The 26,644-nt window shown below is 39.0% G+C and overlaps 2 protein-coding genes across 2 annotated transcripts in view; both read right to left on the bottom strand.

Moving 5' to 3' along the window:
• LOC149805113 (uncharacterized) overlaps positions 1-26,644 on the bottom strand; it is a 309,737-nt gene that overhangs the window by 177,695 nt on the left and 105,398 nt on the right. The window lies entirely within an intron of this gene.
• Positions 11,781-14,842, bottom strand: LOC149805114 (interferon regulatory factor 2-binding protein-like A). Its single transcript, XM_089947465.1, has one exon. The coding sequence runs from the start codon at positions 14,044-14,046 to the stop codon at positions 12,169-12,171; it is 1,878 nt and encodes a 625-aa protein (XP_089803591.1). The 5' UTR covers positions 14,047-14,842; the 3' UTR covers positions 11,781-12,168.

Consider the following 26,644-nt stretch of genomic DNA (forward strand, 5'->3'; position numbering starts at 1 on the left):
ATCGTGTATAATCTAAATAAATAAATAAAACCATGAACTGTACTGCCAATGTGTATGTCATTAAGTTGGAGGATGGTGTGCGTGTGATCAGTGTGAGTTTCTGCAAACTGCCAGTCCAGAAATAATAATAATAATAATAATAACAATAATAATCTTTAATGTGGCATTTCATTTTCAGCAGGTAAGATTTTGTTTGCTACAGTTCCAGCAAGCGATGTACTATGCTCAAACGTTCTCGAACAAGCCTGTAGACACTGAGGTTCGAATTCGTGATGTACAAGCCTTAAGTCGGACTTTTTACCGACTGAGCTATCTCGTTTGCACTCTTCACTTTCAGGCGGGAGAGAGATTATTACTTCACGGTTTGCCACGGATTCGCAATAAACTCATTAGTCTGGCCCAGTTGTAACCTCAAGCCTGATTTGACAACCATTCGTTTCCAAGTGACTACAGTATTCTTTTTAAAAAGACCTGAGGAGTAAATGTTATTAAATAGGACTTCACATTATTTTATATTTATGACGAATAATGCCTTATCAGACACACCTGTATAAACACTCGCTTTCGCTCATAAAGTAGTAAACATGTACCTCATTTTTCTTCAATGTCCACTATATTTCATGTCTATGACACCTGTCTGTAACGGACACGAGTCTGCGGTCCACTGAGTGTTGTATATATACAATTTTAGGGGCCATCCATCTAGTACGTATGCAAAACTCTGGCAAAGCCTGACCCCTACCCCCTCCCTGTACACATGCGTACTTTTTAACCACCACCACCCCCCCATTACGTAAAACGCTTGACGCACCTCATCCTCCATTCTATAGAACGGCCTATATTTAATCCCCACAGAAACGATCAAGGATTGATAATATTAACGTGTTTAATAAAACAGTCCACTAACGTTGAATATCTGGCTGCATCAAAGAAATAAGCTGCGTAACTTTAAAAAGTTTGTCTAGTATCCGCTAAAATTCAAACGCCGACTGAACCCAGTCGAACAGGTTACGTATTAGATAAATTATTATGGAGGTTCCCCACCCCCACCCCCCACCCGTTTCTTACGCGTACGAACATTATCAGTAGACCCACCCATCCCCCATACGCAAGCGTATGCATTTGGGTTAACCCGCGTCCCCCCTCCATGAGTACATACTAAATGGTCGGCCCCTTATTGTATCATCTTTTAGGATTTCAACCAAACTATTACAACAGTTGTACCCAGCAACGCTTGCATTCACCTCTAAATTTCGGGGCCCCGAGTGGCCGAGTGGTCTAAAGCGCTCTTCGTTACGGATCACTGCCATCTCACCTCTGTCTGCGGCGGTTCGAGTCTAAGATTCAGCCAATGTGGGTATGTGAGAAAGCTTGCCAGTAGCTTCTCGTGGGTCGGTGGTTCTTTCCGGGGTTTTCTCTGGTTCTTCCTCCACCATTAATACTGGCCGCCATGTATAGCCTATCATGTGCTGCAAAATGGCGTTAAACCCCACAACAACAACAACAACACCTCTAAATTTAATAACTGCAGGATAATGAGACACCACTTACTGAGTATTAGGATATTTACCTTTCTCACTCGTGAGATATCAAAGGTGTTGTGGAATAATTTAAAATTCATGTTTCCCAAAGTCAATGGGACTTTAGAAAGAAAGTTAATCGATCTCCCATCTGTGTCGAACAAGTGAGAGATTAGGAAAACATCTTTTGCTCCCAAATACTTCCAGAGAGCACTTGCGCTCCAAAAAGGACTAGGACGCTACCGATGCGATTATAACCGTCTTTCAGTCATTATCTCTTTCTCTTGCTCCATTTTTTACTAAGCAAACTAATTTTTGTTTTATTCTCGGGTTTGGGGGTTGAAATTTTCGAAACAATTTTGTTTAACTTGTAAGATAGATGTTAGTTTTTGTCTCTACAAAGCAGAGCAGGATACATTTTCTTATAGTTATGGGCTGGGGAAGGGTGGAATTATCCCACCGCAACTCGCCCACCCAAACAGAATTTTAACATTGACGTACCATTTAAACTTTCGCCTTTGATCTTTTCATAATCAAGAAGGTCGCAAAATAGCTCTAAAACTAATTATTTTGGATTCGCAAGAAAATATATTCTTTACCCCTTAAGAAAAATTAAATGGTGAGTTTCTTCTATTTGTCTAGCAACAGTTACAAACAACGCTTTATTTTCTTTTGCGCTCTTACCTGTTGATTTCAATTTGACACAGTATCGACGATTAATGTAACTTTCTCACGGCAGTCTCTAATCTACATGACCGTATCTCTACTTGTTTGGGAGAGTCGCCTATTTGTTGCCATCATAACCCACCCAGCAATATCCGTTCAAACTATATTATAAACATTAAGTATTGCATGACGGTCAAATAAATATTCAGGGCATGTTATAGTGTACCCTATGATTGATTCTATCTTCTAAATTAAGACGGATCTTTTCTGTCAAACGTAACTGAAATTCTTGCTAATTCATCGCAGTATTGATAATTAGGCGAACCTAGAGCACGCGATATTGCGTGTCTCGTGACAGTGAATCCCGTCAGAACTAGGCTTTGCCGCTACCCGATAAAAATAACACGAGAACCCAACCATGATCATTACATTTTCAATCCCCATCCGAGGGTCTACCCCACGCAAAGCAATAATCAGTTAAGGATGAACACTATGATGACTCGACTTAATTACTGTAATTTGATCGTTATCTGTGATCTCACAGTGACCCTCCAATTTGTGTGAGCTTATAAATGACGTCTGCTAGATTCAAACTATAGTAAACTTAAGTTGATCTCTATGCGACATGCAATGTTGGTCGAAATGTTTCGGGGTAATTAGACAAGACAAAATTCCCTTGATCTAATCGCTTTGTAGTTGACAGTCGTTAGATGAAATACACGTAAATCTTCACAGATGGGTAACAATGACTATGAATATCTAGTTAGATGAACGGCAATGACCTTGCGGATTTTGGATCGCACGCGAAACAAGTCTACTGGCACATATAAATCGATTGCCAACCAGTCTGTTATCAAATGAACAGGAAGGCAGCAGTCTACGTTTATAAGCCACAATGAGAATGACGATGCCATAATGATTTTCACACAAACTAAAGTGCTGAGGGAAGAAGCCCCTGCATCTTACGCGTCTCTAGGGCATAATTGTAACCACCCAACAATAAGAAAAGTCATAGGAAAAACTCACACTGTTCGCACTCTTTTTGGGGGTGGGGGTGGATGAACAGATATGTTGAGCTGCATGATATTGAATCCCCTCGTCACATTGGTGTAAATGTACATATAAACAGAAAATGGCAATCGTAAATGATTTTCACCAAAGAGAGATGGGGATTCCATTCAGTACAACACTTGCATCTTCTTAACTTTCATTTCCTTTAGCTGTTCTCGGGCGACGAATGGGGCGAACATACTCGTGAAATGTGAAAGCAACAAGATGTAAGCAAGAATTGTTGGCCATAATATTTTCACAACTGGCAAGCAATGTTGGCGCCTTCCTTCCAATAAAATACAGACGCTGTCTAATGTCCAACTCGAGTTATGCAAACAGTACTGTCACGTTGAATCAAATGGCAGCTCTCTCAAACACACGATCCTGGGACTCGCACAAACTGTTAGTTTGTCTTCATTTTTCTTTATAACGAGGTACCCTTTAAAACGAAGTCAACAGAGGCGGTCGTTATAAAATATTTCGTAATTTACGACTTTACAGCACAGACCATCACGCTTAGCAAAAGCAAGGCGTTCAATGTACTGGAAGTGGGTTGCCTCTTCCTTGTGAGTCGTGATTCGATAGCTTGTGATATAACAAAATCTTGTTTGGTTCCAGAAGAAGTGATGACAGATATAATGTTTGCAAGGGATAAAACTGAGCTACAGTAGATAGATAATAAACAATATGTAGTAATACAGCTGTTTATTTATATATATATATATATATATATATATATATATATATATATATATATATATATATATATATATGTGTGTGTGTGTGTGTGTGTGTGTGTGTAGTCGACAGTTACCAACAAATGGCAGGATATATTCCCAGAAACTGCGTATGAGCCTCCTCTTGATATCGGTTAACATTCTTATGATTATAAGCTAGTGCGAAAAAGTAATCAATTCCCCATCTCCCTTAATATGTGCTAAATTAACGTAATTTTAATGTTGACCTGTAAAACTTTACAAACCAGAACACTTCATTTATCGAAATTCGTATAACGTATTTTACTACATGTAATATGGGGTATTTATAGATGGCAACTGCAACCAATTTCCGATAGATCGGTATAAGTACCAATCACCATCATCGGCAGGTGTGTGTGTGTGTGTGTGTGTGTGACCGTTTCAAAAAGGCTAAATTTTAACATCTAATTATAAAGAACCTGTACTTTCTAGGTCTGTTTTTGCTGGGCCGGGTCCACCCATGATGGCACCAGTTACTGAATCTGCACCAGATGCCAAACAAACCGGGTTTACGAGTGTTATGTATTATTTACTCTTGCAGATAATTTTGAAGTGACACATAAAAATAATCCAAGATCAGTGCACTTCGTCTCGGAAACAAAAAAATGTAATTGATATAATGAATAAGGAGCGATCGCGTATAAGCTGGTACCAACCGTCTAGTCTTACTGATGATTTTTGCCAATCTGAGTCTAAATTAAAAAAATGGCAACGTTTTATATGGGCTGTTGTTGTTTTTAAATATCCCACGCCTCAATAGTCAAATTGGTTTTTAAATTTCAAATTCCTGCATTTTATTTCTTGCTATTCTGCACTGAAAGAGCACGTGCGGACAGCATCAATTGCCTCGCACTGTCACAGGTAATGAGACAAACGCACTGCCATCGAAAAATATAATGAGATCTTTTAAATTACAAATTCTTGAATGACACATCGAACTGTTCTGCTTATTCATTCTTTTCTTTTTTTTTTTTTAAAGAAAGTGACCCGACTATGATTTATTAAATCCATTATTCCATGGTTCTGTGACATGAAACGATGAGTGTCATATCTAGTATATACGTTTGAATTTAAATCGAATTATAAATGAAGAATTTTTTCCTGAATTATGTGGTTAACTTTTACAAAGAACTTCCTGTATGTGTGTACATGTATGCTCCTGTCGTTTTTTTAAATAAAAACTAATGTACATACCCTCTCTCTCTCTCTCTCTATGAATTATGCTTCGAGGCATGCAGTCTATTTTTCCACTTCCTATTTTAGACACAGCAACGCATACTTGAAAGGGAAAAGATAAACATAGGAATATTGAAGGACTGAATACTGAATTCTCGACAGGTGTTTCCCGGCAACAATCATAATTTCTACCAGGCATTTCACACAAAGAAGTTGTGAGAATCTTGAATTCATTTTTTATAACAAAGTCAAGACAAACACCAATTAGGCAATTAAACATACAAATTAAATGCGGGACAAATTTAAAGCGAGACTAAGTAGAACAGACAGAATGGTGTGTATGGTTATTTGCGGCACAGTGATACAAGTAGGTTGGCTAGTGCTGAGGCAACTGGAGTCAAATGCCTTGCTAAAGGACATACCATAGGAGCAAGTACTAATATTAGTACCCTTACTCGTACCTCGTGGACAACCACAACAAATCAAGTTGAGGCTACGACATCGTAGCTACGTAGGAGCCTACTGAAGCTGATCATATAGTACGGTTTAAACCCCGCACTCGTCGGTCGCAAGATTGGAGATGAATAAATTACATTTAAAAATTAAATATAAAAAAACGAATAAAACCTATATGATTTTTTAAAACAATAAAAATGTAAGCCCGACATTCATAAGAATAAAGTGCAATCCATAATCTGGATGAAACAAGGTATTTTCAGAAGTCTTTTATGAATGAGCTAACAGCCAACTAAGACACCTAGCATGTACCAACTAAACCACCAACACTGCGGTTTGGTTTACAATTTGAAACAACAAAAATCTTCATCACCCAGTCCACATTAAAGGCCATGTGCTAATATTGTAGAAGGGAACTTTAAACGTATATGCGTATGGAAGGGATTAAGAACGATAAGGACACGTTTATTTCTTTTCTTTAACAGACATTTTTGTATTTATGAACTTATCCAGAGTACGAAAATCCAAGATTCAACCCGTTTATTGCTTCTCTTTTTTTAATCTCCGAAGTGAAGAATTTAAATATAAAAAACACATAATAAACGTACAAATTTGGTACCGCTGTTTCTGATAAAGAAAGGCCATATATGAGGAAGCATTCATAGCCTATATCAGACATGTATACAGCAACTAATTGTCATGACTATTCTGTTAATACGACGTTATCATGAGATCCATCCCACAAAGTGGCGAAGCTCATATTTCAGATTATATTGCAAACTGACTTTGCTGTAACCAAGTGGTCTGCGTGTCTGACTTGCATCAAGGTTGCCAGTTTGAATTCTGCCCAGAAGAGGCAGAGTAGGCCGTTGTCTGTCGCAATGAAAGTCACTATACTCCAATATTGCTTCAGTATGACACATCGCATTACTCGCTAATACGATTCCAAAAGCAAACTGCGCAGATCCACACCTGTCTTCGCATAATGTGCCGGAAGAACTGGGTCTGTGCAGTTTGTCAGGAATAATCAGTAGAACAAACAACGTAAAGCCTGACCTGCAGACGCATTATGCTACGGCAGATCTGAATCTTTGTTGTTTGAAGTCTGGCTCAACTTATAAAGGAGTATATATGTAGCTGTGCGCTGAACACCAAACCTAACAAACCACGATTCATAACAATAACAATAGTTGTTCTCACCGACCGCGTGACTGCAGGTAATATACACCACGTTGATATTACGTCATGCACTGATAGCGAGAGGTAAGACTTGTCCCATTCAGCTGATGGATTTGTCTGGCAATTGCATTCCATACATGATCTATAATAATTCATATCTTGGCACATTCATATTTCATATTCAACAATCACCGTCTTAAACAATGGCAGATTATAAATCACGAAAAGCGTAATGAGAATGTCAGTTATGCAAATTTGTATGACTAAACAATGTTCTACGTTCAAATTAAGACGCAAATCACCGCACTAATGCAGTCAGAATAGCATCCGTTTCCTCCGACCAACACTCAACAGGCACTCCCACCCTTTTGTGAGACCCATTTATTTTGTTTAAAGGTAAAACCTGTCCTCTCAAATGAGATCAACTCCAAATTAAGACCTCTTTATTCAATCAAACATATGCTCTTTATTTTATGGTTTTACTGCATATCCGGTTACTGATTTTGAGGTTTCTTATTAAAGACGTGCTGTTATTTTCTCTTTTCTAGCAACCATCGGATGGTCAGTTTTGGAAAACCAGAAATGGAAAAAAATTTCAACCAGAGTTTTAACATCGTCAAAGTAGGTCACCACACTCAAATTCAAGTATATAATAATATCGAGCATTCTGTACAGCTTTTTGTTGTTATCCAGTAAGTAAGTGGCTTTTAAAGCTAACATTGATGCACCACTCCCCCCAAAATACAAATAAAAGATATATATATATATATATATATATATATATATATATATATATATATATATATACACACACACACTTCTTTACATGGTCCAAGTTTGTTAATAAACTTTGAAATAAAAGTGTATTTAAAGTCCGTCTTGCTAAAACATTTAATTTAGCATATTGGGTGGGGGCGAACATGCTGGCAACCTATCACGCGACTGTTCAACTGATAAGCTTAGTAATCATTGTTTCACCTTGACCTTTTAATAATTTGACCAATAATTCACCCCCAGTCTCCGTGGGTATGTTAGAAAGCTTGTCAGTAGCTTCTCGTGGGTCGGTGGTTCTTTCCGGGGTTTTCCCGGGTTCTTCCTCCACCATTAATACTGGCCGCCATGTATAGCCTATCGTGTGCTGAAAAATGGCGTTAAACCCCACAACAACAACACCCCCAGTCTCCAATTTTCTTTTATGAATGTTAAGTCTTGCAACAGTTCATTACCATTAAATTTAAAAACTAAACTCCTGAAAACGTTAATATTGGACAGACTGATGGCAGACGCTGTGGCTTTTCCGGCTTTTTGTTTCACTTTTAGGGACTAATCATTTAATGGGCGGGGAGCGGGGCCGGTGGCCTCAAACCAGCGTGTGTGTGTGTGTGTGTGTGTCTGTATATATATATTTAAACTCAATATAATTATTTTCAAAGTAAAATGGTGGACATAATCTGTTCTATTTTTTATAAATCATTACAACAATATCGTTTTTTTTTCCAAAGCATTCTGAGGGCCTAATTTTTTGCTTCTATAAAATTCCTAGCCCCGCCCTTATAAAATGAGAACTAAGTCGTATGTCCATTGCGTTTTATTATTCTAACAAGTCTGTCGCAGGCGAGAGAAGATAACTGCTGAATTGGCGTAGAAAAAACTACAATGTCCGTCTTTCTAAGTGCGCGACTATTATAGTGTTGTAAAAGATAATAATTTCCTTTAAAAAGTAGGTCTCTCAGTCTTGCACCCCTAGGGGATACACTGATGTCCCAAGTTCGCAGACGACTCGCTGGTTGCATATTTAGTGGAGTTACATAATATAAAGCTACCTTAGGAAGCCGACAACTTTATGACGTAAACGTATCCACCCCACCCACCTCAATTTAGCGTATGCGTAGTATGGAACGTTTGTTCTTTATTTCGATCATTCTGATCAAAAGAAAGATATAAATTTTTACAGATATCGGTATCGCAAATAACAATAATATCTGAAAATTCGGTAAAAATAGTACAAATTGACACCTACTTGTTTGACAAATACGAACTGATTATTGGTCAGGCATGCCAAAGGTGACTATATAATTTGAACATATTATATAGAAGACATTTAATGTTTGTAAATAAACATAATGCACGCTTAATTCTCAACATATTCATTCTGAGAACAACGACCAGAAACCTGTCGGTATTGCAGCAGGGTGTCGAAAAACATTTTCAAAACGTACCGAGCACGTGTCGGTGAGGTTTTTTTGTCGGTGCCACGTGACTAATACATTGACATGTGCTCTCTGCGTAGTGAATAGGATTTTCTTCAAATTACTGCAATATTTATAGATTTTCGGTCGTTGTTTTCAAAATAAATACTCTGAGAAGTTTTTTTCTTAATTTTTCTATAAAAATATTACGGACTTTCATTTATATGTTCGATTTGTTTTCCTACAGCAACACTAGACAACGTTTATTGTTGAAACCACGTGACTGTATGACCTCTAATGTCACTGATATGTAGTTTGCGAGAGTTATGTAGTCACGTGGCTAGGAATGTAACTGGTCAGATAAAGGTCAACCTTCAGCAACGATGTACTTTTGTCTCGTCTAAAAGCGGATTAAAAACATAACGAATACTGTGATTGCAATTTCTGCGAAATAAATCATATTCCTATCGATTTCATGCAGGTATATCCAGTAGCGTCACTGGTGGGGGGGGGGGTGCGGACCGCACCGGGTGACACCATCAGAGGGGGTGACACCCAAATGACTGTCTATAAAATTTTAGACTTTTGTGCAGGAAGTGTTCCACGGGGGTGACACCATGAGTTACTGTACATGACTGTCTATAAAAATTTAGAATTTTTGTGCAGGAAGTGTTCCATGGGGGTGACACCATGAGTTACTGTACATGACTGTCTATAAAAATTTAGAATTTTTGTGCAGGAAGGAGGTCCATGTGGGTGACATCATGAGTTACCGCACTGGGTGACACCAACCCTAGTGACGCCACTGGGTATATCACAATGAATGGTCGTTCAAGTTTGCTGGGCCAACTAGTAAACGGCTATCCCATGCCGACACCAAATGGTGTCGGCAAATGCCAACTTTTCAATAAGGAATGGACTCTGACCCTACACCCCAACATAAATGTCCAAATATCAAAAATGGGGTGGCAAGGATCAGAGGAAAGTCGGACTAAGGGTAGGCTTGCGGTCCCAGCAAACTTCAAAGATTTCACCGTCAATAGTCGTGTAACATCCAAAATAAACCCCATACCAATGTTTTTGCGAAAAAAATATTAAATAAAAGTCACGCAATGTTTGTATTTTTAAAAAACAGGACACATAATTCTCAACATATTATTCATAGAACAACGGCCACAAACATATCGTTGTCGCAGCAACCTGAAGAAATCCAGACTCATAAAGCAGATAGTAAGTGTCAAAGTTTTTCTTGATACCGCGTGACAATCGCATTGACATGCGCTCTCTGATGAATCTGGCTTCTCCAGAATACTCAGAACATTGGAAAATGGACTTTTCTTGATATGACGTGACCTTAGGACCTCTGATGTCATCTAAGTTACGAGATTTTGGTAGTCATGTGATGGGGAATACCACTGGCGAGTACCAAGTCCAAATTTCATCAACGCCGTGGTTTTATCTCCTCTGTGTTAGCGGATTAAAGACATAACGAATATACTTCCAATTTTTGCGAAAATAAAAAGAAGTTCCTGTATATTTCATGCAGATATGGCTCGAAGTAAAGTCGCTGAAGTTTGCTATGCCCGTCTGCAACTGCTATCCTACGCCGCCACCGTGCGGTGGCGGCGAATTGAACTTTTGCAACAGGCAATAGGCTCCGGCCCCATACCCTAACATAAATGTCAAAATATCGAAAATGGGATGGGAAGACCCGAGTAAACTGTTTTCATATACAGGAAACTAGTCTCGCCATGTGTTGCACGAATGATAAAATGTATATTCTAAAATCCAATGAGTTTCAGATAAAATGGTTATGAAAAACATGTTTAAAAACATCTTGAACGCCGAGGTAAAACCTAGGGTGTGGACGGATGTATGAACGCATGGATGGATAGACCGACTTAACACCGTCGCCAAAGCGATAGCTACATCAAACGTCCCCCTGGCCCCAAGGCGGGCTCGACACAAATGACACCCGTTCCTTAAGGATAACAATACAACGCTGGCTCAAGTCAGAAACAAAAATGCGTTCTTTTTATCTCTAAAAGCAAAACCGGATTAGATTGTGCGGTGACTTGTTCCTTGTGACCTGTTATGCTACTTGAAAAGGACTCATAATTATATCAGTAGTCTGATAATTATATCATCAAACTGCACCCATAATGTAATATTCTGACGTACAGTGTCCTATAATTGCTCTCTTACAAGTTTTTTTTTATTTATATAAAAGTGACAACAGTAAATGTAACCTAATCTTTTATAATGCAGCAAAAAGTACTGCCAATAATACCAATGATGATCTAAACTGTATCCAAATGAAACTACTTGAAAAGTTTGATGTTGTGAATAGTATGGTCCCGTCTTGCGAAACGGTTATACCACAGGGGCTCGTATCGTTGCTTACAAGTTACCTTTCATATATGTACTATATAATAACTACCTTGTAATTATTATATAGTACATGTATGACAGGTAACTTGTAAGCAACGGTACGAGCCGGTGTGGGTTATACAACCAAATCGCTTAAACAGCATTAACAGAACAACGAAAAACGAATAGTACATGTTGCGTACAAATGTAAACGAGGGAGATAAAGTGTGCACCAATTTAAAGGTGACTGCAGGGTGCGAGTTAAAAGGATGCGTCAAGAATGAATACAACAGCCAAGTGTCATAACTACCGAAATGGAGACGTCCTAAATGCCAAGTGACCCATACAACTATTTTGATGATAATGTAAGATAATTTGAAAGCCGGGACGAAAATAACAAGAAATGAAGACACTGATTCATAGTTTAAACATAAAGAATATGAAATAATTTAATGAGGATTCAATTAACCACATCGCAAAACAATGCTGTAAAAATGAAGGATTTTTTAAAAATCGGTTTGTATGTTAAACGTAATACAATAGTGGCCAGGTAGAAGATAGTAGCACAAAGTAATGATGGAATTTTGAATCCATTTTGAATCCGTTTAGGTGATATCTGTTAGTGCCACGTTCTGAGATCTAGCATTAACAATTTAAAGTGAATGAATACTATCAAATAAATACATTTAGCACTTTAAGCGGTCAATTTATCATATAGAATTACAATACACAACAATTAAATAAGCTTCTCGATTGAGATAATAGTAACGATAATCAACAGTTAAATGATATTTACATTTTAAGTCAAGCGTCCCGCTCCTTCTTAATTTTTGTCTCCTTATACTCCTCTCCAAGAATAGTGGCGATTTCACCTTGCATGAAGGCCCATGGGACATTTGAGCCAACAAGGGGACACTTTTTACCGCTGGGGCAATAAACTTCAGAACCAGCACCTTGTCGTTTAATACTCTCCCTTGAACAAGGGAAACAGAATTTATGATCCGAGACCGAAGGGCATTGCACAAAATGCGTGTCTTCTAATCTCTCGTGACACAGGGTACATTTCAGGGATTCTGTGTTGGGCACGGTCGATTCGGGCATTGTACTTCCTATCCCTGCATCAGAAATTGGGGGTGGTAACGCAGGCACCCTGCCTCTACTTGGTGTTACAGTTGAGGTCCCCGGAGGAGAATGAACATGCTGAGAAATGTTAGGTCGACTTATGCTGACCCCATCCCCTCGTCCTGGTGAACTTGTCAAGTTGTCAGTTACGTTCATTAAAGCCGCCATCGGCGATGGGCCGCTTTGAATAGAGCTTCCTGTCCCATCTGGTGGGGTAGGCGTGTGGTTACTTGACGGAGATCGTGACGTAGAACTCGCTGACCCGTACCCCGCGGAATTCATCGTAAGTTTAAGTGCTTCTGTTTGATTATGGATCCACTGTTGTCTTTTACTCTGTTCACCAAGGTCACTGTCTGGGTCAGGGGTTGGTTTCCGCTTTTTGCCTCCGGATTCGTACGTCCTGGATCCAACTGGACTAGGCCTTTGCCCCTGACCAAGCGTAATAGATCTAGTATTTATTGGGATTGGAATTGGTGGTAGATTACTATTTAAATATGGCAAAGGCAGTAGTTCTCGCTTTAATGGTTCTTTAAATGCTCGAACTGAGTCAGAAAATAAATCACTTAAAAGCCTCCAGTCTCCCTGTCCATGTTTTAACTCGTATTCAAGATATTTAAACCCTGAAGATGGCCCTCTGTTTAGTTCTTTATTCGAATCTTGCGACATCTGCCTCACTAAAGTAGGTATATTGTGAAAAATGTTGCCGGACCCCATAGGGTACTCAGTAATGATTTTTAGTTCAATGTCAATACCTGGCTTACCGTAACAATCGAATCCAATAACACGTGCACAAACACTAGAATCCTTCTTGAATCTGGCTTCAAAGGGCACTATTGTTCCAAGTACAGACATAGTTTCTCTAACTACGGGTGATTTACTCAACATATTATCTGGTGAAGCCCGTTTCCACACCGTGTCATCGGGGTTTGAATGATTGGAAATTTCCTCGTCTTCCGGTTTCCCATTAGGGACCGATGTATGGGGAACTCCTCTTCCAGGAGGAGGAGCCGGCGGCGGCACGCTCATAGAATGCGCTGGATGATACGCTGGAAAAGAAGCACTTCTTGAAACAGGAGGAGGGATACTATGTCCGTTTCGGTGACCCTCAGGATTGTGGTCATCTGCCCTGCCATGCAAAGAAGAGGGCCCACCATTCGGAATCCTTTGCGAACCATTATTAAATTCACTACCTACACTAGCACGTGCTCGATCAAATCTATCTGGGAGCACGGGCCCTGGGTGAGCTCTGGGTGGATCTACGACCCCTGAGTGTTCATGCGGATTTCTGGGTGGAAGCAAATGTCCATGGGATAGAGGTTTCATCGGCGCCCTGGACTCCTGAAATCCAGTTGCCCTTTTCATTTGACGCGCTAAATCTATCACCATCTCTATTCTGTCCGCTCCTTCGTAATTCACACAACCCCGACACACCGGCTCCGAAAAATCCTGAACCATTGCCCATGGCATTCGGGGCAGGTCACACAAGTAACACTGTTGTCTCTGTGCTCGATGCGGCATTGACATTGTGAACTCACTATTACAATCGAATACAAAAGTCATTGATCGTTTTTTTATATAAATAAAATAAATTTATTAAAAAAATAATACAAGCCTTACTAGTTCCGAATGTCTTGGTAATGAGTGTCGTCGAATGAAGAATCAACACAAACATTATATGATATCACCAGTTATTCACAACTGGTATATTATATCAGTCAACCAATCTTGGTTGTAACGGCTATATCTGAACACTCGTGAAAGGCAAGTTACTTTGTACATCAACTGTTGCATGTATGTCAGTCAGGAAGATTGACGTTGGATACAAATAAACAAGCCGCCAACAAACAACACTGTAAATCCGCACAATTAAGTCACTGTAATGCTACATGGCAATCCAATGATATTCCCGAGAACAACTGTATTCCTAATTCTGTACAGAGCCCTCGCAAATGTTGTAATTTTGTCTGTCACAATCTACGCCAGCCTGGCAAAACATGACTAAATCCACACACGGACTTGTTAAGTTAAGGGAGTGCTGCTTACATTTTATAACGCACACTCGACACTAATCTCAATGTCGACGTCCACGCATGCGTGGCGGTTCTAATGTAAACTCCATTGACCTTCCACCACTAACTCTGTTCACGTGTGCATATAAACTCACTGATCGAAAACGCTGCTATGTGATCACGCAAGTGGATGAAATGCGAGGAAATTTGATAGCTAAATCGCCTGGTGAAGCATTTCAATGGCCCTACATTACGATATTACCGGAAAACCTGGAAAGTCTGCACGCAATCTTGTCGATTTTAGGCGGCAGAAAAACAACCCGGAAACCACGGGAATTTATGTGAATGGAGTGTCGTTGCAACAAGGCTACAGTAGACACTATTCCCTGGATACACAAATTAATCATCTTCCCGCGTTTGGAATGACGTGAGGCGCCAAGGGGGCATTAGAGATATCTCCACGTGGTATTTTGCTGTGGAATTTTAGTTTTATGCTAATAATGGCTACCATTTACTTCTTTAACATCCCAAATCACTTTTCGACCCGGTTTCCATCACTTGTCATTAGTATCAACTTTCCTTTTTATTTTTCTCTCATTTTATATAACTATTTAAGGATAAATCAAGCCCCAGCTTGCAGAATATACCTTCTAACAATTGTTTGAGGCATACAAATATCAAATTTAGTATAATACATGACAATAGCAAGCCAACGCGGCTATAGATCGTGACACAAGGTATCTGATACCCATGTTTGATATCTGACTCGTTTGCAAAGGTTGATGGAACCAAATATATCATTTGTCAAATAATGAAGTTTTGCTATGACTAGAAAAAAAAGTATAAATATTACAATTACCATCAATTTTGTGACAAGCTTTCTATCCACCCATTTTATCTATCACTTTAATTTTTTAACAAACAGCATAAAACTATGCAATACATATGTGTATGGAAAGGGTAAAACAGCATGTCAGTATCAAACTAGCTATATTGTACCGATTAAATATTACAGGGCAAATCCTGCCAAAGGTATACTTTGCACTCAATTTATCGCATTCGTAAATATTTTTTTTTTTTTAAAAACCCACAAAAACAGCGCTTTTGTTTCATTAGTTTGGGAGTAATCGGCCCCTAACTGATCGATTTTTCGACACTGGAAGTTCTCTATTTGCTCGCAGTGGGTGCTGCATCTGTTACGTACAAGCGGCACTTAAGGATTTTCCGGGTTGCTTATCGCTATCAGTTGTTCTGAACTCAGAACGGTCGTCAGACATTTCATGTGTGCGTGCGGGGGAGGGGGGGGGGGAAGATGAGAGAGAGCGTGCATATTATTGTAAATACAAGTCCGATGCATTTCGAATCGTTGTTATTGTAGGGTTTAACGCCATTTTTCAGCACATGATAGGCTATACATAGCGGCTAGTATTAATGGTTGAGGAAGAACCTGAGAAATCCCCGGAAAGAACCACCGACCCACGAGAAGCAACTGGCAAGCTTTCTCACACACCCACATAAGCTGAATCCGAGACTCGAACCCACGCAGATAGAGGTGAGATGGCAGTGATCCGTAACGGAGAGCGCTTTAGACCACTCGGGGCCCCCCATTTCGAATCGTAAATTTGATATAATCTTTTGTTACAAAAATGGGTAAAGAATACACAACTTCATCAAAAAAGGGTACAGTCTAAAACAATATGTAACTTTTTAACGTGTTGATGTTGTTTAAATAAGCAACTTTTAATTTAAAAAACATTTAAATATAATTAAAAATGTCTGCGATCATTACAAAATAAATGTTGTAAGCTGTGAAAGATGTAATGTAATGCTGTAACGCTATTTTTCAGCACAAGATATGCTATACATGGCGGCTAGTATTAATGGTGGAGGAAGGACCCGGGAAAACCCTGGAAAGAACTACCGACCACGAGAAGCATAGATGTTAAAAACGTTAAAATTAAAATAAAAAACGTAAAAAAACGCATTTTTTTCTCAATAAATAAAAAACGAAAATAAAAACGTTCCAGTAGTTTTTAGGCAACACAAAAATCAATATTTTACTTTTTTACACGCTACATACCAGTTTTAAAGTTTTAGAAATACAAATATGAAAAAATGTTAAAAGTTTTAAACCGTAGTCCAGATAACATTGAAACTTTTTTCACTCAATGTCGTTATCACCATCTGACTGATCTGACCACGCTGGTTTCCTCCATATAATTTATACTGACCAACTTTTCCCGTAGGCAAAGATTTGCATGCACAAACACTACATCTCGCACTCTCTTGCATTGCATACGGTTTCGCTTTTTCGTGTGAATTAAGTCATATAAAAAAAAAACGCAAAATAATAAAAAACGTAAAAAAAACCGCGTTTTTCGAGGTAAAAAACGAAACAAACGTTTTTATCATCTATGACGAGAAGCTACCGGAAAGCTTTCTCATATACCCACATCAGCCGAGCCCGAGACTCGAACCCACGCAAAGAGAGATGAGATGGCAGTGATTCGTAACGGTGAGCGCTTTAGACCACTCGGCCACTCAGGGCCCCTGTGAAGGATGTAAGACGAAACAAAATAACCATGATAAATTAAACGTTCTGTCCTTGACCAGTCTAATTACAGAGTCTGTGACCAGGGATGTCATTGGAGGGGGGGGGGGAGGCAAGGGAAATTTGCCCCCCCCCCCCCGTCGAATTTGCATGTGCTGTAAAATTGCTGTAGCTATATACGAAAATTAACAAGCCCGTCAACTTTTGCCCCCCTCCCCATCAAGTTTTGTCCCCCGCCAACAAGTTGAAATGTCGTCCCTGTTTGTGACTCGAGATCGTTGGTCATAAGACTACACACAATAATAAAATTCATAAATAAAGGTAGCAGTAATAATATTTGTATATATTTCATGAAACTCGAACTTGTATATAAAAATCAATCTCTACTTTTAAAAATAGCCGCAGCAGACATTTAACAGGGTCTTGAGAAAGGTGGATCGTTCTCTCCCGATTTTGCAATAATTATATCTGCTGACGAAATTATTTACCACTTAAAAACATAGCATATCATATAAAGAAATATTTGTTTTTGTTAAATATCTATTTCAGTGACTGTACGTTTTGCAAATATTTACTAGACAGAAAAAACTAAAGCAATATGTGGAATGGAGACAGTTTGAAAACGTTACATCCCAACAAAATATCACCAGCGAAATATGCCGGTGTTAAAAACCGAAGAAACAGCGAGCGCAGCTTATGTCGGAGTACCTGGATAAACCCAACATGGAATGGTCCTATGATAACTGAAATTTGTCCTTTGACTTGATTTTCTGATTAGCAAAATTTTCGAAAATTGGTACAGTCGCTAAGTTTTAAATAAGAATCAATCTGGTCATAACAAGACTGAAGGCCGGATTTACCCATCAAGTTCTAAAACTGTAAAGATAAAAAGCCAGTAACAACAACATATTTGGAAGATAAACCCTTTAAAATAAACGTGAACCAAATGTTAATGGTAAAGAAGTTAATTCTTTACAAAATAAATAAAATAAAAGATCATGAAAGCAAATATAAACCCCAAAAATACAGGGTCAACAATTTTTTTATTATAAAAAGTATTCTTTTTAAGTATCCATGATTTTTCCCAACGGTTTATCCTTATTAAATCTTTTACATCAAAACACTTGTCTCACAAAGTGGAAGTCGATATAATTAAGTGAGGAAAAAGAGGAAAGAGACTTTTGCGTGTCCGTAAACTGTTAAAGGCAAAGCACACAGTGCAGTTACATCAGGACAATGATTTTGGTCGAAATTTAAAATGTGATTGTGCATTTAAAAAAGCTAGCGCGAGTTCTAACTTCGAGATGCAAAAGATTATGTCATTTAATACATTTACATGTCTAAGTTAGAGGATGATGCAAATTACATTTTACAATGAAGATGATCGTGTAAACCTATTAAAGAGGTGGTGTTGTTGTAACTAGGTCGGATTAGAAAGTACGATAATGTATCTCAAAGTTAGAAGAAAAAAATGAAAGTATGAAGTGAGAAAGATTAATAATTTAACATGATCGGATAAATTCCGTAACACATGCCATCACACGCACCCTCTCGTGGAAAACAGGCACACATATTTGGTTTTCGTCCGGCTTGCGTGCCTCTCCAAATTCAAGGCACCACTCTCTGATTAAATTGAGTTAATTTTGATTAGTTTCATGCAAATTTCCAAAATGAAGTTCGTGACTTAAAGATATATTAGAAGGTAACGAATCCTGCCTAACGACATGCTAGCAAACAGAGGAGAATCGATAAATTGATAAGGCCTTGTTCAGACCCATAAACTTCTTCCAACTCACGCGTCTTGCTGAGTTATTCGAAACAGTTTTATTGATTGACCAGACCACACTCGAACCCTTAGAATAATGCTGTAAAAAGAAACGATAGATAAACATCACCCATATCTTGAAACTAGTTCAGACAGCCGCGCACACTAAGCTAGCGATAGGAACGAAATTGCGCTCGATAATGATGACGTCAAAGCAACGTCATATTCTGGCGACAAGCCAAATATTTGCTGACAGCATCTTGTACAGCACCTTGCACACAGACGTCTGGGGGCGGAAGGCGCAAACTATTTTTTTAACGAGGAAATGATCTGGGTTAATACACGTATATTTTATACTTAATTATCTGTTAACAGCTAACGACCTTTCAAATGTTTTCTCCAGGTTAAAAAAACCACAGACTGACGCTCCACTGGCCGAAAAGAACTCACGGAAATCCACGATGAGTCCGTTTCTTCAGTCTTTATAATCTTTTTTTATTTTAAAAACTGAATAATATTTAAACCATCGCTGATATTCCTGAGAAACTAAAATATGACAAATTTGAAAACAAAAATGCTTTTTTAAAAGTTCCTGTCAACAATGTTCATAAGATACCTGAAAAGAACAGTAAAAATTCTTTGTAATGGCTTTTAACCCTGAACCCAGAGGGGGGCCTCATGACGAGCAGAGAGGAGACCGGGGCACGTGCCACATGTGCCCACCCCCTTAATCCGGGCCTGCCTGAACATGATAACAGCGAAAGAAGATCATTAAATTTAATTGTCTCATACAATGCTAAGTTAAATTTGTAATTTTGTTATGTTTTTAGATAATAAAATGATACTGAATTGACATAATTCAAATTATTATTCAGATAAATCCATAAACTGGACTTGATAAAAATAAATAATATTTATTTGTGTTATCATGTTCACAAACCAGTACAACTTCAAACCCGAGTTAAGCACTTTGACGTTAAACTCGATGTCAGATTGGTTTCAATCAACATGTTTATTGAAATGGGACTAAATAAAAAATCTGGTCAAAATTTATTTGCATGCACACCGTGTTCATAGGGGCCTCGGGTGGTCAAATAGTCACAGGCGATCGCCTTTACGGATCACCCACATATCTCACTTCAGTCGAGTGAGTTTTGAGTCTAGGTTCAATCAACATGGGTATGTGAGAAAGCTCGCCAGTAGCTTCCCATGGGTTGGTGGTTCTTCTCGGGTTCTTTCTCCACCAAATAAATTGGCCGCGATGTATAGTCTATCACGTGCTGAAAATGATGTTCAACCCCATGAAAAAAAACAAAACAAAACAAAAATGAACCGAACCACTGTGTTAGTAACTTCGGTAAGTGCAAAACTACAAGCAATGACCTTTGGATTGACCGCAAGATCAATTCAGCCTGGTTTCCAAACTCCTTCACAAACGCGCAGATATGTTTAGGGCTAGATATGTGTTGTAGACTCCATTGCTGTGATTTAACTGTTTCCAATTGTTCTAGTCATAACAGTCACATTGATTAGTATCCATTTTTTCAAAACAACTGCTACTTCTGCAGTATAATACATACAAGCAGCTCAATGGATATGAATATCACACTCACCCAAAACCACCCCATGAACATGAATGGAACAATCACCCCAAATCGCCATGTGGGCATGACAGTAAACTCACCCCAAACCGCCCCATGGGCATGAATGGAACAATCACCCCAAATCGTCATGTGGGCATGACACAGTAAACTCGCCCCAAACCGCTCCATGGACATGAATAGTATACTCGCTCCAAACCGCCTCAGGGCATGAATGGAACAATCACCCCAAACCGCCATGTGGACATAATCAAGTACGCTCACTTCAAACCACCCCATGGACATGAATAGTACACTCACCTCAAACCGCCCTACTGACATGCATCCTTTTGTTTTATATTTTGTAGTTCATATAAAATGGTCAGTTATCATAGTAAATTTTGAAACTCAAGAAGTTGCTTGTAATATCGTATTCCATCCACTAATGCTCATCTTCGTCAGCCACGTTTCCGATATCTTAACCTTATCTACACCTTGGCGGACAGAACAAATATTCTAGTGCTTTGTCTTAATGACATCTACTGGATTTCTTAAGCTGCCTTCCTTAGTATGTATTATCAACTAACCAATAGCGTATAAATGCGGTGCACTGTACATCGGCCGAAAATGGTGGAGGCAATTTACTTAAAAAGGATACTTTGTAAGTTTAATATCAAAAGTAAGACTATGTACCAGTGAAAAGCCATTAAAGGTGTATCTGAGGGAAAAGATGTATTTGTATAAACAAGAACTGGCATTGAAAAATTACTTATTAATGAGTCCATTCCAGTTACGTGGTCCCCTTGTCTCGATCATGCAGGAACAGGGTTCAGAATCTGAATATCTTGATTTTGATTGGATTCGGCTGCTTGCCGCCGCATCCGATGAATTCACAGAGCCGAAGCTCTGAAATATCTGTTCAATCTGCCAAGGTGTAAATAGTGTTAACATTATCGGAATCTTGTCTAGCAAAGATGGCTAATCCTAAGCACTCGCGCATTGTTATTGCCCATTTACGTTCCACATCGCGTAGTGCTTTCCCCACATTACCTATAGGCAGAAGCTGCAAATGTCTTGAAAAGTAGGTTCTGATCAAGGTGACTAATGTTCAACAGGGTCACCGTGGTGGCCATGGTGAACGCCAGATCTGTACTATTTTCGTCAGGAACCAGTTAGACATCGTAAGAAGTAATTACCCATGTCGATATCAAATTAGCTGCCATGGCGGCTGAATATCCAGGAAACTCCATTTTCAATGAGGTCAAATAAGAGCTTGTGATGAACGTGTGTGTAAAGGTTCATCGAAATCCTTCTGTACGTCACCAGGGACGGTGACAAGAAACCTGTACTGACAGATGACGGACGGACGGACTAACGAGAGACCACCGCATTAAGCTCTTCTGGTCTTTAACAAGCAAATCCACAAAAATAAAAAAGTCCTTGCTGTGATGCCATTTTCAACTAATTGCTCAAGAATAGTCAAGGTCTGATGATGCCACTGTTGCCAAAGATTTTGAATAAAATACTTGTCGCGAATATCCTGAACTTTTTGCAAAGGAACATTATACCTATACATCAAAGGACAGCCGTCACCCTTACTGTTTGCAATTATTTTAGTAGAAGTCAACGTGCCACAAGGGTTTAAAATTTGTATACCCTTGTGTATATCGTAACAAACTGAACATGACTTAGTATTAAAAACTAAAGTTATTCGGTATAATAAACTGTTATTATTTCAGTAACTGTGACCTTGTCTTTTTAACTTTTGACCCATAAATTAACAGGTTTCTTTCTTAACCAAAGTGTAAGCCATCCAAAAACATTTAGTGATGGTACGCGGTGGAGAGCTCAACTTTTGTGCATAAATCGTTTTTATTCCACAGCAACATTGATCCCTGACACTTTTTAATCCTTAAATCTGCAGTGGGGGTGGTAGTGTCTCTAACCCTAAGTGCAAGCCATTCACAAAGTTTGGCAGGCCTGTGAAATAAAACTACTGGCATTTTGCAGAAACCATATTTCTCCTTTTATTTTTAAGTTACAGTGACTCTTTAATTTTTTTTACCCCGAAATCAATAGATTTTTTTTTCCAAACCCAAGTGCGTGCATTCCAGCATGTTTGGTAAAGATTTGAACTGCAAACAAAACTAGGGTTATTGTAGGGAAGCTCGTTTTCTTCTTTCAGTCGCAGTGACGACCTTTTAGCTTTTAACTCTAACACAGCAGGATTCTTCCTAACTCCATATTTAAGCAACTCAAAGTTTGGTCAAGACTTATGCATTACTATTTTGTTCCCGTTAATCACGATAAACTTGATCTATTGACTCCAAACTCGACTGGGTTCTACCTTCAAGTGTAAGCCATCCACAAAATCTGATAGCTGCAGACAGTGGATAATTCAAGTTTTTTTTTTGTGGTGCAGAAACGTATTGGTAACAAACGTACGGAAGTCATAAAATAATAATGCACCGCATTATGACGGGCGTATAAAAACCACAGGAAATCGGATGGTGACATATTTTGGTTCATTATCTGTATGTCCGGTAACGGTATGCTGAATACAAGAGAGTCGAGACTGTCGTATCTATCACGAGCAATAGACACTAAATTGACGTCAGTCAACAAACCCAGATTACGTTTCGTACAATGTTTTCAACGGACATAAACAGTCAGTCAGTCAGCCAGTCTGTCTGTCTGTCTGTCTGTCTGTCTGTATGTATGTATGTATGTATGTATGTATATATGTATGTAGTTTATTTTTTAACGTAACTTTTAAAAAAATTCAGTCATATCGCTACGACGTCTGCAGTGTGGGAGTTTAGAGTTAAGTCTAGCACTGGGGCAACATGCCGCAGACATATAGCATGATGTCCCACCCAGTCATATTATACTGACACCAGACCGACCAGCCCTAATACTAACCTCTTAATGCTGAGCGCCTAGCGAGGCAGCTGTTAGTACCATTTTTGTAAGTCTTTGGTATTGCTCGGCGGGGGTTTATCACATTATCCTGACACCAGGCCGACCATCCTAAAACAAACTCTTAATGCTGAGCGCCATGCGAGGCAGCTGTTAGTACCATTTCGCTTGACTCGGCCGGGGATCTAACCCACGACCAAATGCATTCGAGGCGGACGCTCTAAGCACTAAGCCACCGAAGCGATCCCTTAAGATCATGTATTGACTGGCCTAAGGTGGCGTAGTAAAAATAGTTCGCTGTATTAACTGGATCAGTAGTATAGTTTTACGGCGTGAAATGCTGACGGTACCCTTTGGAAAGTTAATGATGAGAAACCATGCAGTTGTGCGGTTGTTAAAGAACTGGGAAGTTGTGAGATATGTGGTCTTGTATTAATTAGAGCAAAATTATTTATAGAATGGTCACGTTGGACCAATTTACAACAGTTAGTAGTATAGAGGTCTTTTGAATTAGGGGAAATTTATGACTCCTGGAGGAATCGCGCCAGGGTTTGATAACCTAACATATTTAGTACTCTCAGATGCAAACTAGTTTATGTATGAGCTAGTATTTGAGGTGTAGGAACACAAGGAAACAAGCGAAGACAAGCTGAATGAATAGCTGTTTCTAGCACATGCTGACACCAGAAATTTAACCACGGACCGGACCACAAAGATTCAAAGCCGTTCCAAGCACACGCTGGCACCAGGAATCTAACCCCGGACCACAAAGATTAAAAGACGTTCCTAGCACACGCTGACACCAATATGCTAACCCCGGCCCACAAAGATTCAAAGCCGTTCCTAGCACATGCTGACACCAGGAATATTACCCCGGAACACAAAGATTAAAAGCCGTTCATAGCACATGCTGACACCAGTACGCTAATCCCGGCCCACAAAGGTTCAAAGCTGTTCCTAGCACATGCTAACACTAGAAATCTAACCCCTGACCACAAGATTCAAAGCCTGTAACACAAAATCAGAAACTGTGTTAATGGATTTTCTTTTATATCGGTAGATCTTTGCGATTTTCTTCTTCGGTGTTGGGGCCCCGAGTGACCGAGTGGTCTAAAGCGCACTCCGTTACGGATCATTGCCAGCTCACCTCTGTCTGCATAGGTTCGAGTCTCGGATTCAGCCAATGTGGGTATGTGAGAAAGCTTGCCAATAGCCTCTCGTGGGTCGGTGGTTCTTCCCGGGGTTTTCCCGGGTTCTTCCTCCACCATTAATACTGGCCACCTTGTATATCGTGTGCTGAAAAATGGCGTTAAGCCCTACAACAACAACAACAACAATCTAAGGTGTTAATGACAGGACGTATGAAAAATCATAACAAAAAGTTTCATAAAATGAACAGAAATAAGACAATTCATGCGCACGCTGTACTGAAATAGAGCAAGATTAGACGCAACAATTACCTGAAAAATTACACAAGCCCAAACGTCCCGATAATGGGACTACCTTAGCCACTACTCTATCCTCTTGATTCTGTATTGGAGAGGGGACAGTATCAAATTAGGATACAACTGCAAATGTGGAAAACATATTCTTTTTTTCCTGATAATTACTCTTATAAAATCTTTTTCTGCTATTCTGTAATCGTATTGGTCAATTCATCAGTTTTCCATGAAGCACATCGATTCATTGCTAGACAGTCGTAACGATGGTAAAAAATAACAGTCTACACATCTTGCAGGAGCAATCGACTTTCAACACCTTTCTGCTTATTCTACTTTATTAAGAAAAAGTATGAGAGCCATGCATCCTAAGTTCAAAACCAAGGAATATACCTCATTCTCCATGATCACAATCCTCAAAATATTTTGTCGGAAGCTAATATGAGACGGCGATATTCGAGCTGGTGTAAAATGATTCGAGTCTCAATACTTTTAGGTATTTCCTCGGCCTGGCAAACAGTTTTGACTGCTAACTGCGTAATCCGCCCTTCTTTTGCCAAATGTACCTTACAGACATTTCTTTCCTTTTAGCTTAAAGTATAATTTTACTGCATAAATAAGTTATATGACTGTAAAATATGCCATGTTATATACATATCTCTACATTAACGCACACTTACTCTTCAATGTCGCTTATACAATTAACAATGTATTCAATTCAAGATTAGTTAACAATCCAGTGTGAAAATCATTTTCTACACTGATGGGAAACTAAGCTTTGGTTTCGACCTGGCCAAGCTCCTCTGCTTATTTGTCATTAATTTTAAGATTAAACATTTCGATTATGAAAACTGCCATCCTTTTGTCTGACGAATCTATGGGGATCTTCCCTTTTCGGATGATTTTTACATGATTAACTTTACAAACGGAAAGAGACTAGTAGAAAACATCGATTAAGACTTGGAATTAAAATCTGACGCCAAACGTACGACAGACAACGGAAGAGGAAATACGGAGGAGGTAGTGATCACGGTGGTGTTAGTGCGGGGACATGGATGACACTGTGACCGATATGTCTCTCATGCTTACACCATTTGTGGAAGGAGAGACCATATCTGAAACTTCTGTTGTATGATTTTGTTAGCGTCAAATTGTGTTTATGTAACTATATGAGCGACATACAACGAGGGGGTTGATCGTGACTAAAGTAAATATATATTTTCTTAGAAAATCACGTCCACCAGTTTAGAATTTGGAACAGTTCGTTTTGTGAAATTTATGTGATGAAGACAGACAGGTCTACTGATTGTCCCACATTTATTTCTGTCTTAGCCATTAAGTATTTCATTGCTGACTTAACATTTAAGCCTTACGTTGATGTCTTGGCCTTTAAGATTTATAAATTAGACTTCATGCAAATGACCTAGATCACCAGAAATTAAACCAGGATGTCGTCAGCGAAAACATTGATGGGTCGTCAGCGAAAACATTGATGGGTCACGCTTTGCTTTCAGCGCAATATAACGTGCTTCAAGCTTTAAGGCGGTTTGTGATATGTCAGACAAAGCAGGAAATGAAGCTCATTTGGCCGAAATGAATTCCAGGAATCCAAGATAAGTCTGGAGAGTTTTTTCTCAGTGTTTTTATTCGTAAAGGGTAAGTACAGAAACCCTCTCTGACATTCCTGAAAAAGTCCAACATATCAAATCTGAAAATAAAACTTTCTTAGTATGTTTATGCTAACATGTTGATAATATACCTGCAAGTACAGCATATTTATAATTTGTCATGGCCTTTGACTTTTAAACTGATATCATGAATATAAGATCACTGAACATGGTACAAAGAAACTAAAAAAAAATAACCAAGTAATAAGTTTAATTCTGCTAGTAATA

Source organism: Sinohyriopsis cumingii, chromosome 2, assembly GCF_028554795.1.
Source record: "Sinohyriopsis cumingii isolate HCF-2022 chromosome 2, ASM2855479v2, whole genome shotgun sequence".
Lineage (NCBI taxonomy): Eukaryota > Metazoa > Mollusca > Bivalvia > Unionida > Unionidae > Sinohyriopsis > Sinohyriopsis cumingii.